This window comes from Ostrea edulis, chromosome 10 (genome assembly GCF_947568905.1).
Source record: "Ostrea edulis chromosome 10, xbOstEdul1.1, whole genome shotgun sequence".
Lineage (NCBI taxonomy): Eukaryota > Metazoa > Mollusca > Bivalvia > Ostreida > Ostreidae > Ostrea > Ostrea edulis.
This window is the reverse complement of record NC_079173.1, coordinates 4,541,903-4,562,269: the sequence shown is the minus strand read 5'-3', so window position 1 is coordinate 4,562,269 and position 20,367 is coordinate 4,541,903. Positions and strand designations below refer to the sequence as shown.

At 34.9% G+C, this 20,367-nt stretch overlaps 1 protein-coding gene across 1 annotated transcript in view; it reads left to right on the top strand.

Annotated features, from left to right (window-relative positions):
* Positions 1-20,367, top strand: part of LOC125666554 (leucine-rich repeat-containing protein 15-like) — a 72,430-nt gene that overhangs the window by 2,011 nt on the left and 50,052 nt on the right. The window contains exons 2-4 of the mRNA XM_056151727.1: positions 5,298-5,369; positions 8,780-8,851; positions 9,144-9,215. Coding sequence (XP_056007702.1) covers positions 8,820-8,851; positions 9,144-9,215 — 104 coding nt within the window. The 5' untranslated portion in view covers positions 5,298-5,369; positions 8,780-8,819. The remainder of the gene's footprint in view (positions 1-5,297; positions 5,370-8,779; positions 8,852-9,143; positions 9,216-20,367) is intronic.

The following is a 20,367-nucleotide window of genomic DNA, read 5'->3' as shown; positions in this document are numbered from 1 at the left end:
CAGGGTGAACTGTATTCGTTTCTCAAGAAGTGCTATAGGATGGACTCTAAAGTTTTTCGATAAGTCTTAAGACGAACATTTTTTTGGACGGCAGGAAAATAATAATAATAAACACAACAATAACAATAGGACTTTCCACTGAAAGGTGGAAAGCCCTAATAACTAGTAATCCTAATTGTTCGCGAACAATTAGAGGTCTTTCCACCTTTTCTGGATTTGTTTCTTGACCTTCAATCTTGATCCATTCTTCAGTAGGTCAAATGAGGCCAAAAAACTTTCAAGTCAATATAAACCTGGAAAACTTTCAGGGGCCATAACTATTTAAAGGGGTTGGTGAATCATTTCGCACTGAATAGATTGAAGAGTCTACTAAATCAGTACAAAACATTAATGATTAAGGTTTGGTATCTCCAGGGTTAACGGTTTCGAAGGACTAGTGATAACAAGCTTTATTTGTAAGATGGGCAATAATTTTTAAAGGAGCCCGGCTTAAGGGCCAAGAAAGATGTTTTAATTGATTTTAAAAGAACATACTAATGATGCAATGAAAAATGATGTATGTTGAAAGACAAAAGAGATATAAAAAGAGCTAAATTCTCAATATTTGAAGTAACTTTGACCTTTACCTAATATTCAGGGTCAAAGGTCAATTATCACATTGCAGTTGGTTTCATGTTTCTATGATTATCCGTTTAAAAGTTAACGATTTGCACAAACACATAAAAGGGCAATAACTCATATAAGGGGTCAGCGGATCCTTTCACACTGAATATGTTGAAGTTGTGCTTTGAGAAACCGAAGACATTGGTGAAGGTTTGGTGTCTCTATGGTCTATGGTTTCAAAGGGGTAGCGATAACAAGGTTAATAATGTAAGGGGCAATAACTTTTAAAGGGGTCAGTCTTAGGGTACAGGTATCAAATCTTTAAAATGGATTTAAAAGGACATACTAAAGATTCAATTATATGTAGTATATGTTGAAAGACAAAAGAGATATAAAAAGAGCTAAATTCTCAATATTTGAAGTAACTTTGACCTTTACCTAATATTCAGGGTCAGAGGTCAATGATCACATTGCAGTTGGTTTCATGTTTCTATGATTATCCGTTTAAAAGTTAACGATTATCACAAACACATAAAAGGGCAATAACTCATATAAGGGGTCAGCGGATCCTTTCACACTGAATATGTTGAAGTTGTGCTTTGAGAAACCGAAGACATTGGTGAAGGTTTGGTGTCTCTATGGTCTATGGTTTCAAAGGGGTAGCGATAACAAGGTTAATAATGTAAGGGGCAATAACTTTTAAAGGGGTCAGTCTTAGGGTACAGGTATCAAATCTTTAAAATGGATTTAAAAGGACATACTAAAGATTCAATTATATGTAGTATATGTTGAAAGACAAAAGAGATCTAAAAAGAGCTAAATTTCTCATATTTTGAATGACCTTGACCTTTGACCTTGACATAAATTAAAAGGTCAAAGAATGGAGATTCTAATGCAGTTGGTCCCATGTCTCTAGGATAAATGGTTTTATTTTTTTTTAATTATTTGTAAAAATCAAAAACTTTCAGGGGCAATAACTCATAAAAGGGGTCGAAGAATATTTTCGCAATGGATAGATTGAAGAGTCTCTTTGAATAGTTGAAGACATTGGTGAAGGTTTGGTGTCTCTACGGTCTATGGTTTCAGAGGAGTAGCGATAACAAGGTTAATACTGTAAGGGGCAATAACTTTTAAAGGGGTCAATCTTAGGGTACAGGAATTAAATCTTTAAAATAGATTTAAAACGACATAATAAAGATGCAATGATATGTAGTATATGTTGAAAGACAAAAGAGATATAAAACGAGCTAAATTTCTCATATTTTGAATGACCTTGACCTTTGACCTTGACATAAATTAAAAGGTCAAAGAATGAAGATTCTAATGCAGTTGGTCCCATGTCTCTAGGATAAATGATTTTAATTTTTTTCAATTATTTGTAAAAATTAAAAACTTTCAGGGGCAATAACTCATAAAAGGGGTCGAAGAATCATTTCGCAACGAATAGATTGAAGAGTCTCCTTGACTAGTCGAAGACATTGGTGAAGGTTTGGTATCTTTACGGTGTACGGTTTCGGAGGAGTAGCGATAACAAGGTTAATACTCTAAGGGGCAATAACTTTTAAAAGGGTCAGTCTTAAGGTACAGGAATTAAATCTTTAAAATAGATTTAAAAGGACAAAATAAAGATGCAATGATATGTAGTATATGTTGAAAGACAAAAGAGATATAAACAGAGCTAAATTTCTCATATTTCGAATGACCTTGACCTTTGACCTTGATATAAATCAAAAGGTCAAAGGATGAAGATTCTAATGCAGTTGGTCCCATGTCTCTAGGAGAAATGGTTTTAATTTTTTTCAATTATTTGTAAAAATCAAAAACTTTCAGGGGCAATAACTCATAAAAGGGGTCTAAGAATCATTTCGCAATGAATAGATTGAAGAGTCTCCTTGACTAGTCGAAGACATTGGTGAAGGTTTGGTATCTTTACGGTGTACGATTTCGGAGGAGTAGCGATAACAAGCTTTTATTGCAAAAGGGGCAATAACTCCTTGAGGGGTCAAAGTTCATATACGCAGGGTGAACTGCCAAAATCTTTTAAGGAGTACATTCTTATGGACTATAAATCTTTTCGATAAATCTTGAAACTCAAAATCACGGGGAGGAAAAATAATAATAATAATAATAATAACTAGTAATCCTAATTGTTCGCGAACAATTAGAGGTCTTTCCACCTTTTCAGACATTCAAACAATGTCTCTGAATACAAAAAAATGTGTACTTTATATGCTTTAGATGGTATAAAAATTGCTTATTTTCAAAGTTTCTAGATGACCTTGACCTTTGACCTTGACCCAATTTTCAAGGTCAAAGGTCAGGGATATCACTTCAGTTGGTCCTATCTTCCTACAACAAATACTTTAGGAGTTGTAAATTTCTACGCTAAATTTAAAATTTTTAAGGGCATTAATTCCCGTTAGGGATCAACGAATCATCAAAAACAGGAAGTCATCTTTTACAATTGATCAGGCAATAAGTTTAGTGAACATTTCGTGTTCGTCCCATTTACGGTTTCCATACTGTAGTGATAACAATGGTTTTTACGCAAGTCGCTGTAAATCGAAGAAAGGTCAAAGTTCAGAGTCGTAATGCAATGCATTGACTTAAGTTGGTTCTTGACTTATTGTGCATATTATACCTAATCTGTACTTTATATGCTTTAGACGGTGTGAAAATTGCTTATTTTCAAAGTTTCTAGATGACCTTGACCTTTGACCTTGACCTAATTTTCAAGGTCAAAGGTCAGGGATGTCACTTCAGTTGGTCCTGTCTTCCTACGACAAATACTTTAGGAGTTGTAATTTTCTACGCGAAATCAAAAACTTTCAAGAGCATTAATTCCCGTTACGGATCGAGAAACCATCAAAAACGGAAGTCATCTTGTACAATTGGTCAGGCAATAAATTTAGTGAACATTTCGTGTTCGTACCATTTACGGTTTCCATACTGTAGTGATAACAATGGTTTTTACGCAAGTCGCTGTAAATCGAAGAAAGGTCAAAGTTCAGAATGGTAATGATATGCGTTGACTTAAGTTGATTCTTGACTACTTGTGCATAGTATACCTTATCTGTACTTTATATGCTTTAGACGGTATGAAAATTGCTTATTTTCAAAGTTTCTAGATGACCTTGACCTTTGACATTGACCTAATTTTCAAGGTCAAAGGTCAGGGATGTCACTTCAGTTGGTCCTGTCTTCCTACGACAAATATTTTAGGAGTTGTAAATTTCTACGCGAAAGCGAAAACTTTCAAGGGCATTAATTCCCGTTACGGATCGAGAAACCATCAAAAACAGGAAGTCATCTTTTACAATTGATCAGGCCATAAGTTTAGTGAACATTTCGTGTTCGTACCATTTACGGTTTCCATACTGTAGTGATAACAATGGTTTTTACGCAAATCGCTGTAAATTGAAGGAAAGGTCAAAGTTCAGAGTCGTAATGCAATGCATTAGAATAAGTTGGTTTGTGACTACTTGTGCATAGAACACTTTATCTGTACTTTCTATGCTTTAGACTGTATGAAAAGTGCTTATTTTTAAAGTTTCCAGATGACCTTGACCTTTGACCTTGACCTGATTTTCAAGGTCAAAGGTCAAGTATTCCATTCCAGTTGGTTCCGTCTTTCTACGACTTATATTTTAGGAGTTTTGAATTTTCCGTAAAAATCGTAAACTTTCGGGGCCATTAACTTCCTTTAGGGATCACCGAAAACTTAAAAGTAAACACTACAACGCTTCAGCTTGATGGACAAAAGAATTTAGTGAAAGTTTCATGCTCTTATCATTTACGGTTATTGAGGTGATCTGATAACAAGGGTTTTTTGCGTAAAGTCCTATAAGTACGTTAGGGGTCAAAGATCAAATACGCAGGGTGAGATCTGAGCATGTTTCGAGATGTCAAATATGATGGTCTACATTGTTTTTCGATAAGTCTTAAAGCGTCAAGAGCTTCTCGCGGCGGAAAGAAAAGAAGACAAATAATAATAATAATAATAATAAGAATAATAATAATAATAATAAGAAGAAGAAGAATAATAAACAGAACAATAACAAAAGGTCTTTCCACAGAAAGGTGGAAAGACCTAATTAACAGAAGAATATCAATAGGTCTTTCCACAGAAAGGTGGAAAGACCTAATAATAAACAGAACAATATCAATAGGACTTTCCACAGAAAGGTGGAAAGCCCTAATAAGAAACGGAGCAAAAACAATATGTCTCCGACACTTTGTGTTCGGAGACATAATGTCTCCGACGTTTTGTGTTCGGAGACATAATAAGAAACAGAGTAAAAACAATATGTTCCCAAACTTTGTTTGGGGAACATAATTAGATTCTTTAATTCGCTCACGTATATCGCTACATACGTTCAAAGGATCTATTTTTAATTAGATTGATTTCTAATCTGTACGTGTAGATGGAGATCAATTCGCTCTATCAAACCATATAACCAAATCACGGCTGAAAAAATATCAGATTCAACATATTCAATGTACAACTGTACACAAATATATACTAAGTATTTATCTTGATTGGATTACCCGCCTCCAAAAGAAATTGTAAGTTGTTTTTTTATGATAATTAAGATGTCATTGGGGTGATGAATTGCAAAGTTTATTCATAGCAATGTATTTCAACAAGTCAGTCTTCATGAATTGAGATTAATCAAGATGTCTTCATTATCCAGATACTTGAACCACAATAAAATAACAACGTTACCAGATGGGATCTTTAGTACTCTGGTGAATTTACGTGAACTGTGAGTATCTCTATATGACTCCTATGTACAGTATGAGAACTGGATATCTACATTTTAAGGGAAATTTTTGGAAATCTGTGATGAAGAACGTTGCAATGTGAAAGCGTTATTACATTTATCAGATTACAGTGTAAGGGACACACAATCCATATTAACCCTATCTATATATCTCCCCCTCTCTCTTTCTCTCATCTCCCTATCACAAAGTGCATGTCTTCCTCAGGAGACTCCGTCAAATGTCAATTGTCCTTTTTCTTAAGATACAATATTATATTTGCTTATTTATTATGCCTTGTGTAACTGATACTATATTTGTATTCACAAACTGTTCAGTGAGTTCGACTTCATAGAGATATTCGTTGTTCAAGGTGATATTATCCATTGTGTACTACTACAATGTGGATCTACAGTGATGTTAAAATCTGCCTTAATTTCTGAATGAAAAATAAAAACATATTCTACATACAATTGCTATTTTATATAGTTTTGATCATGTTTCTATAACTATAATCAATTAGAACAATCATTTATAATTAATAATTTATTAATGTGCTAAATAGTGTCTGAGTCCTTTAGAAACAGGTCTGAGATGCATATTACATAGTTATCGCTTTTCATTTCCTAATTTCATGAGACTTAATCACATTGGAGTGTATGACCATTTTAAATCATGTTGACGATTGATTGACTATATCTTATTTAACGTCCCACTTGAGAAAAAAACTTAATTCATATGAAGACGTCACCAAGACCGGTCAAGGGCTATAAATTTAGGACTGATCGACACTTTCAACCATTGAGCAGTGAGGTTGCCATAGCGTACCTATTGTGACTTGGGACATCCGTTTGGAAAGGTCATCTCCGAGGACCCGTGATATTCACACCTGCAGCTCAGCGTTTGGTGATGAAACCGTCACTACCGTTTTTAACGACTTAGGTCTGTCGTGGCCGGAAATCGAACCCCGACCTTCAGCATGTGGGATGAACATTGAACTTATAGACCACCGCCGCCGTTTCCATTTTGATGAATAAACACTTTATTGAAATTTTTTTAGGCATTCCTTTAGTATAAACATGAAGATAGCAAACAGTGCATTACCAATTTCGGAGATACACAAAATTAAGAATCAGCAAAACACAGACATGATATTTGTCGAAATGCGCATATGGTGCATCAAAATTGGTACCGTATAAGTTTTACATTATGACCCCTGGGTCGAGGCGTCTGCTGGTGGACTGTTATTCCCCGAGGGTCTCTACAGCCCAGTAGCTAAGTACTTCGTGACTAGCTTGAAAATACGGATACATATTTAATTGCTGTTATAGAATTTAGAAATTAATTTCAATTTTAAGGATTATCTCCCTCATGCATAGCTCTTATCCTTAGACGAATTTGACTCCACTTATTTTAGCACGCTGTTTTTTGCTATAATAGCTCTAAAACTTCATTATCATTCCGGATATCAAACATTTCGGTTGAGCATCACTGAAGAGACATTAATTGTCGAAATGCGCATCTGGTGCATCAAAATTGGTACCGTATAAGTTTTACATACAAGAGGTGGGATCAGTTGTATAGGAGGAGTAAGCATCCCTTGTTTATCGATCACACCTGTATTTAGCCGTCCATCTTGATCAGATAAATGGAGTAATCGGTAATCAAAATCAATGTGCAAAAACGTATTCAATGTCCAATGTCGGTTAAGTAGTTTAGTGTCTATGATAATAAATGAGAATAATATAACGCACGTGAATGTTGCATCTTAGAATAAAATTCCTTTAAAAATAATGAACTCCATTAAAAGTATTCAACTCAAACGTACTAAACTATATATGTGGAATGGCGTGCCTGAATTGGATTTGTTGTTTAAAGTCCCTTCGAGAATTTTTCAATCATACTGAAACGTCACCTGCTTGTGGTCAAGTACCGGTGTGGGTTCTTTTATCATCACAACGCCTGCCACGACACGGGGACTCCGTTTAAAAGTCCACTTCTAAATGCCGAGCATTTAGGGAAGGAGCAATCACTACGTACGTTAACATTTTAGCTTTGATGTGGTCATGGCGCGAGCGGGATTCGAGTTCACGGCCTTCCACTTACCAAGCGAACGCTAAACTACTGAGTCGCCTTAATTCGACGTTTTAAAAGTAATATTACCTCGTAAAATAATACGTCATGGTTTATAAAGAGGCATCTTTCATTATCGTTCTGTCTCAATTAAATTGGAACCGGCCATGATAGCTCAATGTTAGAGCGTTCGTTCCGTAATTCGGGATTTGCACAGTGGTCTAGAGGTAGGGTGTTTGCCCCACATGCGGAAGGTTGGGGTTCGAATCCCGGCGGCGACAGACCTCAGTCGTTCAAAAAGGTAAAATTGAAAGTTCCACCGCCAAACGCTCGACATCAGGTGCGGATGTCATGGGTCCTCGAAGATAACCTTTAAAAAGGATGGGGCATCCGTATTAAAGGGCATCTTCAAAATAATGTTGACACGCTAAAAAACCCTCATGGGTCATTTGCTGTTTGCGTCGAGGATAGGACAAAATGTGTAGCTCTTCACCGTTATTGTTGACATCTCCATCTGAATAAAAAAATATCAAGAACTACGTTAAACAAGATATAATGAATCGTAACTAGAAGGTCATGGGTTTCACCACCTCTCATGCATTTGCCGCGTCAAACCTTAAACGTTATAATAGGTAATGCTCGACATTTAAAAGTAAGAATCACGAGTCTTTCAGATATAACCTTAAAGGGGTTACCTGTAGTACCGTGTCGTAGGCGGTGTTAGCACGCTAAAGAATAATCACTGCTATGGTCCTGCGTCTTAGGCATAGCTCTAAATATGGCTTGCTTCACCTACAGCTAGTGACGTCTAAATATTAGTGAAACTTTCTCAACGAGACGTAAAACAATAAACTACGATGAACATGTATTCTTTATTAACCCTATCTCTACTGCACCAGTCAATTTGGCAGGCAGCGATCAAAAACAAGAGTACATAAAACGAGCGCCTCTAAATGTTTGAAAACACAAACATGAGATCTATTCCAGATCCAATCTTATTGAAATTAGATCATTTGATTCGCTCACAGGGTCAAAGGATCTATTGTTAATTAGATGATTAGGAATCTGTACAGGTGTCTATAGCTCAACTCGACCTATCAAACCATATAACATTACACGACTGAGAAAATATCAGATTGAACTTCTTCCGTGTACAATTGTATACAAATATGTAATGAGTATTAATCTTGATGGGATTACCACCCTCCCCAAAATGCCAGGTCTTTTTTATGATAATTTAGATTTTGTTAAGATTAAGACTTTCAAATGTTATTCCTAGTAATGTATTACAACTAGTCAGTGTTCATGTATTCAGATTTATCAAGATGTCTTTATTATTTAGACGCCTGTTCAACAATGAAATAAGAACGTTACCAAGTGGCATGCTTAATACTTTGGTAAATTTACAGATGCTGTAAGTATCTTCAAATGACTCGTATTTACTGTATGAAAACTGAATATCTACATTTTAAGATAATTTTTAGGGAATAACGTTCCAATATGTAAACGTTATTATATGTTTCATATCATAGATATGTAATGAATATAAATCTTGATGACATTATCCCCTATCCCAAATTCCAAATCTTTTGTATGATAATTTAGATGTTGTTGGGATGAAGACTTTCAAATTTTATCCATAGCAATGTATTTCAATAAGTCAGTGTTCATGAATTGAGATTAATCAAGATGTCTTTATTATTCAGATCCTTGAACGACAATGAAATAGCAGTATTACCGAATGGGACCTTTGATACTCTTGTGAATCTACAGTATCTGTAAGTTTCTCCATGCAACTCCTGCATGGGAACTCAATATCTACATTTTAAGAGAAATGTTAGGAAGCACATGATAAAGAATGTGTCAATGTGAAAACATTATTACATTTATCATATCACAGTGTAAGTGAAGTGACACACAATCCATCCTAACCCCCCCCCTCTCTCTCTCTCTCTCTCTCTCTCTCTCACTCTCTCTCTCTCTCTCTCTCTCTCTCTCTCTCTCTCTCTCTCTCTCTCTCTCTCTCTCAAGTGCATATGTCTCCATTAGCAGACTCCGTCAAATGGCAATTGCCCTTTTTCTTATGATTTAATTATATATGTTTGTTTAGTTATTACGCCTGACATCATTGATAGTATATATGTATATACTACTACAATGTGGACCAACAGTAATGTTAAATTGACCTTAATTTGAGCATAAAAACTCGAACTATATTACATACAATTGATATTATATGTATTTTGTGTCACTAAATACGGTTCATTTGAGATCTCATTAAGTTATTTCCTTATCTCCTCACACAAACAATTAACACTTAACCAAGCAATACTCTGGCATGCAATCAAACGCTGATATTTCACACACACACACACACTCCAACAAAAATTACGCTATATATCTTTTAAAAAACTAATTCAAAAACATGTTTACTACATACCTCATAAGCCTTGTATGTATAATGCATGTGCTACGTAGTGTCTGAGTCCTTTAAAAATAGGTTGAGGATGCCTTGCACAGAGCATATCTTTATTGGTTTTTATTACCTTTTGCTGAAACTGAAGAACATTGGAGCGTATGCCCATTTAAGGGTGTACTCTCGTGGTACTTTTACCGCGAGTGAGTCTCCATACTTTTTAAAGTCGTAACTATGGGGATGCGTGTGTTTTATTTTGTATGCACAAAGAAGAACATTAATATCTGTTTTTATTTGTAAGTAATGTTAATAAACTTACAAAAATTGATTAAAACATGACCATTTTTTACTTATTTTCTCATGTTACGACATTCATGATGACGTTATGATTGTAAACAAACTCGAGCTCGAAGACGCACACTATACGATGTTGCATTTAGTCTATTCTAAAGCAGTCCAGAAACGTACATGAAGTAAAACGGCAGTTATAGATCAGTTTGCATCCGATATTCTCACAATTGAGGGGCAGACAAAGAAAATTAGAGACAAGCAGGCACAGCCACGCACATGGTGACACACTACAGTACTGTACATAGTGTCAGACGAGAGGGGAAAATGGAAGGATGTTAGCGATATAGTACCCGAATCAAAGGCTGCTGATATAGTATTGAATGAATTCGTAAGTTTTTCAATATACAAGAATTTTTTTTTATGAAAATAAAATCTACAAACTATGTAGATCTGTACCTAAATTGATATGCGATCTTCCCGATCCCGCCTAGTCGGTCATGAACGAATTTCGTTCCTAACGTTCAATGTATCATTATTGAAGCATCATTTTGATTAAAAAGTGTAATCCAGATCATTGTTTTTAAAAACCGTCAAAGTATACAGCGAATTTAATTCATTAAAAGGAGTTCAAAGGGAAAAGGGGGGTTTCTCCAATCTACAGAATTATGGCGCACCATTCGTGTACAAATTAGTTTAAAAAAAACATAATTTTGTTGACTACATATACATGTATAGATATTTTTCTCTTGGGCTACTAGATTGATAATTTGTTTCTAATCAGTTCTGGAAAATTAAATTATTTTATCGAAATTTTATTTTAATTATTCCTTCAAAGTGTAATTGTCAAAAAGTTTTAATAATGTAAAAATGTGTTTATAGGGTATTGAACATGCACATTTAAAAAAAAATCCTGATTAGAATTTCAGCATATATGTATATTTCATAAACAGTTATTTATGCACTAACAGATTCATATATAACATTTTGCATGAGAAATTCTTTTAGAGTAACAATTTGTTGAGCAAGGCATTAAAACACAATCCCTGGCTAGACAAAAATTGGAGTTAGTTGAAGTTGGTGTATTAGCAGTCTGGTGGTAATCCTAATAGTATATTCTGTTCTATTGTTAAGAATTTACAGTATTGATAGAAATTGAGTTCCAATGTTTGCTTTTTAGCTACATCCATTTGGTAACCACAGTGAGAGGGATGAGTCGTGCTATCACCATATGAAGAACCATATCAGGAAGTGCAGATTTTTTCCCCATGGCCACATGGAAGTTGACTGTTAAAACTAGTTTCTGGATAACAACTCAAGTACTTTGCATTCTATTCAAACCAAATTTGGATATAAGGATACATACACAGAAAGGAAGATGCCTATCAATTTTGGGGTCAGAAGGTCAAAGATCAAGGCCACAGTGCATGGAAATTAGAAAATGCTGATGCAGGGGCATGTTTTACACATTCTGTAGTTGTAAATGAATTAGTTTTGTATATATGCATATATTATTTATGTTTTCTGATTATCTATCATTTAATGAAATAAATATATAGAATTTGTAAATATGAATTGAAAAATACACATTTTATAACAAATCGTATATTGTTATTGTTTAGAATGTATGTCAGTGTAAGAAAGGGGTGGGGACACAAAATAGTTCAAATCTTTGTTCCAATGCACACTACCCCACACATTTTTTTCATTTAGATTAAGCAAAAATATGATTCAAATCTACATTAGTAATTTCAGAAAAAGTTTGATACAGATATTCTCCCTAGGTTGAATTTTTTGATGAAATAGGTCTTCAAATTTGTGTGATATTTTATACAATTATGCTAATTAATACTTCATTTTTTGTAGAATTGGTGATATATTTTATGTAAAAGTTATTGAAATAATCAATTATGCTTAATTTTCATAAAATAAAAAAAGCCAAGATTATTCTGTCCTTAATATTTGTTTTGTAGTGTGTTTCTTGTGAAAATTGGTGATTTTCATAAAAAAATAAGTTTCAGCAAAGGGGCAACTTTGAGGGGCTGTAATTCTTTAAAGTCCACACTAACATACTCTTTTTTTATGTTTTAAATGTCTTTCGGATAAGGATGTATCAATTAAAATGGTTTATCAAAAAAGTTTGATACTTCTGAAAAAATTCAAACCAGAGAGAACATCCTTAAACCATGTTGATGATTGATTGATTGATTGACTGTATCTATTTTGACGTCCCTCTCGACACGTGTAACCTAAGGTCATGTGTAAGAATTATTCAGAACAATGAAGCTTTATATCCCATTGTTTTCGGTGTAGTTCATTTATAAATATTACAAAACTAAAAACCTTTTTCAAATGCTACAACATAGTAAGCGTCCTGTACTTTCACTTATCATGATTACACAAGATGTCAATGGTCATGTAACGCAATTTGACCAGATTATAAAAGACGCAAATAGGTGGTCATAGATCGACCCGGCGCACAGCCAGCTGTACATAAACCAGTAAAAAAAAGTCATAATAGAGATGTATATGATTCACGGAATATAGTTTTCACTGTGAGCTCGAAATGAGGGACACCACAGAGTCGTCCACTTCTGCTTCATATTTAGATATTTTATTGAAAGTAGACATTAACGGCAAACTAACAACTCAACTGTATGACAAACGGGATGATTTCAACTTCTCCATCGTCAACTTCCCACATTTATGTAGCAATATTCCATTATCACCTGCATATGGTGTTTATATATCTCAACTGATTCGATATGCAAGAGCTTGTTCTGGGTATAGTCAGTTTTTAAATCGAGGTAAGCTACTGACAAACAAGTTGATGGTACAGGGGTTTCAACAGTCTCGATTGAAGTCAGCATTTCGCAAATTCTATGGTCGTTATAACGATCTAGTTCGGCAATACAACCTCGCATTCGGTCAAATGCTGTCTGACGTGTTTCATACCGATTGTTAAGCCGTTCTTGGCACACTGATTTTGACTGCGGATAACTCCGTTTACCTGATCAGGATATGGGGCTCACGGCGGGTGTGACCGGTCAACAGGGGATGCTTACTCCTCCTAGGCACCTGATCCCACCTCTGGTGTGTCCAGGGGTCCGTGTTTGCCCAACTATCTATTTTGTATTGCTTGTAGGAATTATGAGATTTATCACTGTTCGTTATCTTCACCTTGCATCATCCGTTTGCAGATAAGTTCAAAACGACCCGTAAGATGAAGATCTACCATTGCACTTTGTATGTGTTTTTTGTCGAGGTCAGTGTATTTTCCAAAAATATTTCAACATTGAGACAGTGATTTCTAGACAAAGCCTTGATCAAGGCTTTTCAGTAATTCCATGTTATCACAATACATTTATTTCCTCTTACCGCCGTCCAGTTTTATCTTCAATATGCATGTAAACACGCTATCTAATTAATATTCAAACACAGTACTGCTGTACAATAATTGATCCAAAATTAGATACTGGAACGAGAAGTAACACAGCGGGAAAATTACTATCTATTATGTAAATGTATAGATCCACAGAATGACCAACATATTTAATCAAGAAACCTTTGGTTCAGTTTTAATCTTTTAACTCTATATTTGACAGCTAATTTCAGAAACATTTTAAACCCTAGTTTGTTTGATATATCAAAATACGTAATGCATTGTACATTTGTAGCGACATAACAATAAACGAGCGGATCAAAGATCTAATTTAAACAGATTGTTTAAATACCAATCTCAAACCTTATGAATGAGTCTGATTACATGTACCCGTCCCCTTTTTTTCCTATCGTCGTCAGGGACCCCGAGAACGATAGGAGAAAGGGATGGTTTTAAGCAGATTTCATGAATGTATATACATGCACTAGACCCCATTTACCCTCAATCTAGGCCTAAAACGAAATCAGTTTTTCAATTTTAAAGTGTTTAAAACAACGTGTACATCAGTGTATGTATTTTTGAAAACATCCATAGCACCTGTATTAAACAAGTGTATAATTCAAGTATTACATGCATTTAAAAAACATTCCTTCGCTTTAGTATGAAGACTGTAACAAAGTGTATATCACTATATGTTAACCTGAAGCAAAGAAGTATGCATTTGATTTCACAGAGGTCGTTGCGGTGTTGATTTTTCCGCATTACCCCGAACACATCATACGTGATAGTCATTTCTACAGCATGGTCTTATTTTTCTGAGCTTAATAACAGACCGGACTAAACTAAATAATCACTATATAAGTGCGTAATTTGTAGCTGACGATTCGCGGTACAAATTATGCGCTTATCCAGAAATATAGTCTCGAGTCTCAATCCCTGCTTTTATTTTTTTTTTTGGGGGGGAGGTTACAAACATGCAGAATATACTAAACATATCTAGAACATGTACAAATATGATGCAATATGTATACCTTTGTCTATAGATTGTTTTCATGAAGCACTGTTGAGGGATGGGTGTCTATCTGGACCAATGCTGCTCTTGTAATGAAACACAGTTTAGGGAAGGGGATAACTTGATTTGAGAGTTAAAACGATGAAAATGTCATGGAGTTATTACTTTTCAAATTGAGTGGGTTTGGGTAGGAGTCTGTACCCATGCTGCATCCGTTCTTGCAATCAAACACACAGAAGGGGGTATACGTATTTTGTTCTACAATGATATTTGAATTATATTACTGTGTACGTAACATTAAGAATCCGTAGGAATACTTAACTACTCGAGTTGGGTTTCTTTTAGAAATAGTTTAGTTGACAACTTGAAAATCAAAATAGCTTTCCACAAAATACGTATTTAGAATACAGCCATCATACAAGCTATATGAAAACTGGAAGTGACACATGCTCCTCCACCACTTGGGGAAGGGGTATATTTTTCCATTTTTAAGAAATAATCTTAATTCATCATTGAAAATAATTATAAGTGGCTACAGTGTGTTAAATATCTAGTTCACCAAATGATTCTCATCAATCTCAATACCCCCCTCCCTCAGAAATACTTTTTATGACTTGACCATGAAAATGTAGAAAGATTGAAATTTGAAGTACTCGGTCAATTTAAAGTAATCCAAGGCGAATTTCAATTAACTTTCAATAAAACTATTTCTCATTTTGTTTTGTGTTTAATTGAAAACATTCAGAGAACACAACAGTGCATGCCTTTTCAACAATCATTTTCTTCATATTAAAACCTGACAATTTACTAAAGGTCATAAGCACAAATGTAGTTGACTGAGTTAATTCACATCACTGAATGCAATTAATGGATATCATGGTTTGACCACTATGTACAGTGTAGTAAGCAGCTGATGTAGCCAAATATTATCCATTGGAGTTAATATGGCTGTCATCTGTGGGTACTATATGGGGGAAAAATTCCCTGTCAAAAATATTTGAAACACAATACTGTAGGTCTAAGTGTTCAAGTTTACATGTGGGTTATAACCTAAAACATTCAAACTTCATACCATACAGCAATATGGAAACATACTTCTTATGTATTTTCTATCAATTTATCATTTTAAAGAAATTAATGTTGACTAAGTGTAAATAATACCTATATTTATGCTCTAAAGATGTTGAAACCTGGGAAATATGCGCTTTGAAAAGTTCACATTCTTGGTATTATGCACATCTGTAAATAGCATTATATCATATTATGAATACTTATGTTGCAAACATTCCAGGTATTAAAGAAGAGTCTCGAGTACACATTTTAAAAATGTGGGCAATCAGCATGTATTCAGAGTCTTTTATTTTTCTTCCATTTATTCAATATGTGGTCAATAATATGTAGATAATATATCCAAAGTTTACTTTTTCAAGTATATCACTTGATAACATTAAATGTGGCTGTATTATTTACATAACTCTAGAACATCAAAACCAATGTAGTCACAAGTGCATTTCTACAAGATTTACCACTGGCACCTATAGTACGGATACTACCACCCTCCCTCGTTAAAACAATTGCGGCGATGAATGTAAATGTGTCAATTCCCTGTCAATCTCATTCCTCTTTCGATTCATGTTGTGTAATCATTTCAAGCTTTTTGTAAGATTTGGAGATTGGCCTTCTATCGGTATTAAAAAATCAGCACAAATTTTGTAATAAATTATAGGCTACTAATGTTATGCATGCAATACTAAATTGCATATATACAGTTTGACATCACATGTCTCTACAGCCCAATAGCTAAGTACTTCGTTACTAGCTTGAAAATACGGATATATATTTAATTGCTGTGATAAAATAAAGAAATTCATTTCGAAATTAAGGATTATCTTCCTCATGCATATCTTTTATCCTTGGAAAAATTTGGCTCCATTTTTTGGCACTCTGTTTTCCCCTAAAAGAGCTCTTACAAGTTTGTTGTTATTTCGGATTTCAAAAATTTCGGTTGAGCATCACTGAAGAGACATTATTTGTCGAATTGCGCATCTGGTGCATCAAAATTGGTACCGTATAAGTGTGCCTGTCATATATAAATAAATAAATATATATATATATATATATATATATATATATATATATATATATATATATATATATATACGTTTTTTACAAATATTCATATGAACTGTAGGATTTAGTTTATCATCATTATATACATATCATATTGTGTAATATGATTGTATGCCAGCATGCTTGGTGAATCAATAAATAAATTAAATCACACCTGTAGAAGCTTACAGAGAGCTTACAAAATAAAACAACGTGAAACGATTGCATAAATCGAAAGAAGGATGAGATTAGACAGGGAATCCACTTATTTCAGAGAAATTTTCGCCAAAAACAAGTAAAAGAAAAATTGAACGGTAAGTAGTATCCATACTTAGGTGAATGTTGATTTTACTGCTTAGATACCCCCTGTACTCATATAAAACACGTCGGTGTGCATTAAGCCTATGTAAACAAAGACCGTAAAGTTACGCATAAATTGTGTATACACTACTTCTAAAATAGTCTGTCAATGTATATAACAGAGTAAATGTTGTCTACTTTCATTGTTGACAACTTTATTTTCAGGTATTCATACATAATTGTTTCAATTACAAGAATTTACCTTGATTTTTCCGATTTCAAAGTTGTACAGCTGGCTTAAATGATCACGTCGTCTTTGCGCTTTTTAGACGCTGATTCCAACCATACGACAAACTTCACCGGGGTATTTCTCATCATAATGCCTTGGCATGTGTTGTCAAATCAGGGAAATTTCACTTTTTTAAAGCGTAGAATGAAGGCAGTATTCTGATATATTTTTATATGATCCTAAAAATAGAGTTTCTGTATGCGTATTCAAATATGGATTGATCAAGGCGGAGCAAATGTAATGACATATCTGCTCATTATGATTTCATTATCGTATGAAGTTAATTCGTCACCTTGACTGACCTGCGGAGAATTTTTCATTTGTACGAACACTGACAAACAAGTTGACGGTACAACAAGTTTTAACAGTTTCGATTAAAGTCAGCATTTCACAAATTCTACGGTCATTATAACGATGAAGTTTGTCAATACAACCTATGATTGGGTGAAATGCTATCTCACGTGTTTCATGTCGATGGTTAGGCACGTTCTTGACACACTGATTCCGACTACAGATAACTCCGATTACCTGATCACGATAAAGGGCTCACGGTTTTATAGGTCAACAATAGTCCAATCACCCACAAAGTTTACCCTAAGGAGATTGATCAAAATATAGGGCTCATGGAGGGTGTGACCGGTCGACAGGCGATGTTTACTTCTCCTAGGCACCTGTTCCAACCTCTGGTGTTTCCAGGGGCCCGTGTTTACCGAATCATCTATTTTGTATTGCTTATAGAAGTTATGAGTTTGATCACTGTTCATTTTCTTCACGTTTCATGAAGACGTCACCAAGACCGGTGAAGGGCTACACATTTAGGCCTTGGCAGGACACTTTCAGCCATTAAGCAGTAGGGGATTCTAGCTTGCCACACATCCTGTGACATTGGTTAAATATGAAAAACAAGAACTTGATACATTGTCAGAATGGGTCAAGAGCATAAGAGGAATATTAAAATCCCGCATTAGACATCTTAAAACAAATTGCGTACTATCTATCCTTCTGTGTTTAGTAAACCAGACGTGATTAAAGAATTAGATAGGTTACATGAGGAATATGTTTTGGTTCCAGCTCACAAAGCTTTGAACAACATTGTCTTTGTAAGACCCATTATTACAACTGTATTTTCAACGAACGTGGCATGAATTCCACTTTTGGTAATCGTACTTATACTCCAACTGCCCTTTCAAAACAGTAAATTCTTCAAAGTCATGCTTCAGTTTTAGACACATTTAATATCCCAGTCAATGGGTCGAATGAATATGAGTTACCTTACATATACTGTATTCCTAAACTACATTGAAACCCTTACAAACAAAGCAACATTGCTGGATCCAGTAAATGATCTACCAAGCCCCTGTGTTTTGTTTCTCACGAAAATATTAACAGCTGTGAAGGAGAAACTTCAAACTTACTGTGCAACTACATACACCAAAAGTGGTATTAATGAAATATGGATTCTAAAATAATTCTAAAGAACTTTTAGTAAACTTAAAATCGCAAAACTTTTCCCAAATCAATAATATCAAAACATGTCTTTTCAACACAATACGCGACCATTGTTCACGATAAATTAAAGACTAGACTTTTTAAAATCATAGACAGTTCAACAAACATGGAAGAAAGGAAATATTCATATCTGGTGATCAGTCATTCAAAACCTTACTTTGTTAAACACCACTCGGATTCCACGCACAACTACTCTGGAGTTGAATACAACATATGCTAGAGTTCCTCATAGACAATATTTTTGTGGTCTTTTGTGATCAGGTCTTCTAAGAGTCTGTTAGAATTCCCATAAGCACGAATTGTGCTCCTTTGTTAGCTGACCTGTTTCTATATTCATATGAAGCAGAATCTATTCAAATACTTATACGCGAGAAAAAGAACTATCTTGTTCTGACCTTCAGTTCAACATTTAGATATATCGGCGACCCTTTGTCTATTAACAATGATAACTTCATATGTCGATTCGATATATTCCTGTGAGCTCGAAATAAAAGACACCACAGAGTCGCCCACTTCTGCTTCCTACTTAGATATTTTATTGAAAGTAGACATTAACGGCGAACTGACAACTCAACTGTATCACAAACGGGATTATTTCAGCTTCTCCATCGTCAACTTCCCACATTTATGCAGCAATAGTCCATTATCACCTGCATATGGTGTTTAAAGATCTCAACTGATTCGATACGCAATAGCTTGTTCTCCGTATAGTTAGTTTTTAAATCGAGACAAGCTACTGTCAAACAAGTTCATGATACAGGGCTTTCAACAATCTCGATTGAAGTCAGTATTTCGCAAATTCTATGGTCGTTATAACGATTTAGTTCGTCAATTCAACCTATCATTGGGTCAAATCCTGTCTGACATGTTTCATACAGATTGTTAGACCGTTCTTGGCACGCTGATTTTAATTACGGATAACTTCGTTTACCTGATGAGGATATAGGGCTCACGGCGGGTGTGACCGGTCGACAGGGGATGCTTACTCCTCGTAGGTACCTGATCCTACCTCTGGTGTTTTCAGGGGTCCGTGTTTGCCCAACTATCTACTTTGCATTGCTGATAGGAGTTATGAGATTGATCACCGTTCGTTATCTTCACCTTTCATGGAACATTTTTCGTTTTTGAATTCATCTCCAAGAACCCATAACATTCACATTTGCTGTCGAACGTTTGGTGACGGAACTTTTATTACCTCAATTACCTGCCTTAATGACTTAGATTTGTCGCGGCTGGAATCGAACCACGACCTTCCGCAAGTGAGGCGAACGCTATGCGCCTACACTATCGTGGTGTTCTCAATGTTAATAAATAACAACGTTACTGAAAAAATGGTTTAAGCCTTCCTTTGATATAAACATGAAGATAGCAACCAGTGCATAACAAATATATCAGATATACAAAATTAAGAATCGGCAAAACACGGACACCGTGATATACAAGAGGTGGACTCAGTTGTATAGGAGGAGTAAGCATACCTTGTCGACCGATCACACCCGCATTTAGCCGTACATCTTCATCAGATAAATGAAGTAATCGGTAGTCAAAATCAGTCTGCAAAAAAAACACGTATGCGATGTACACAACATAAAGACACCGGTCCAGGAGTTAAGAGCCTGTTATGA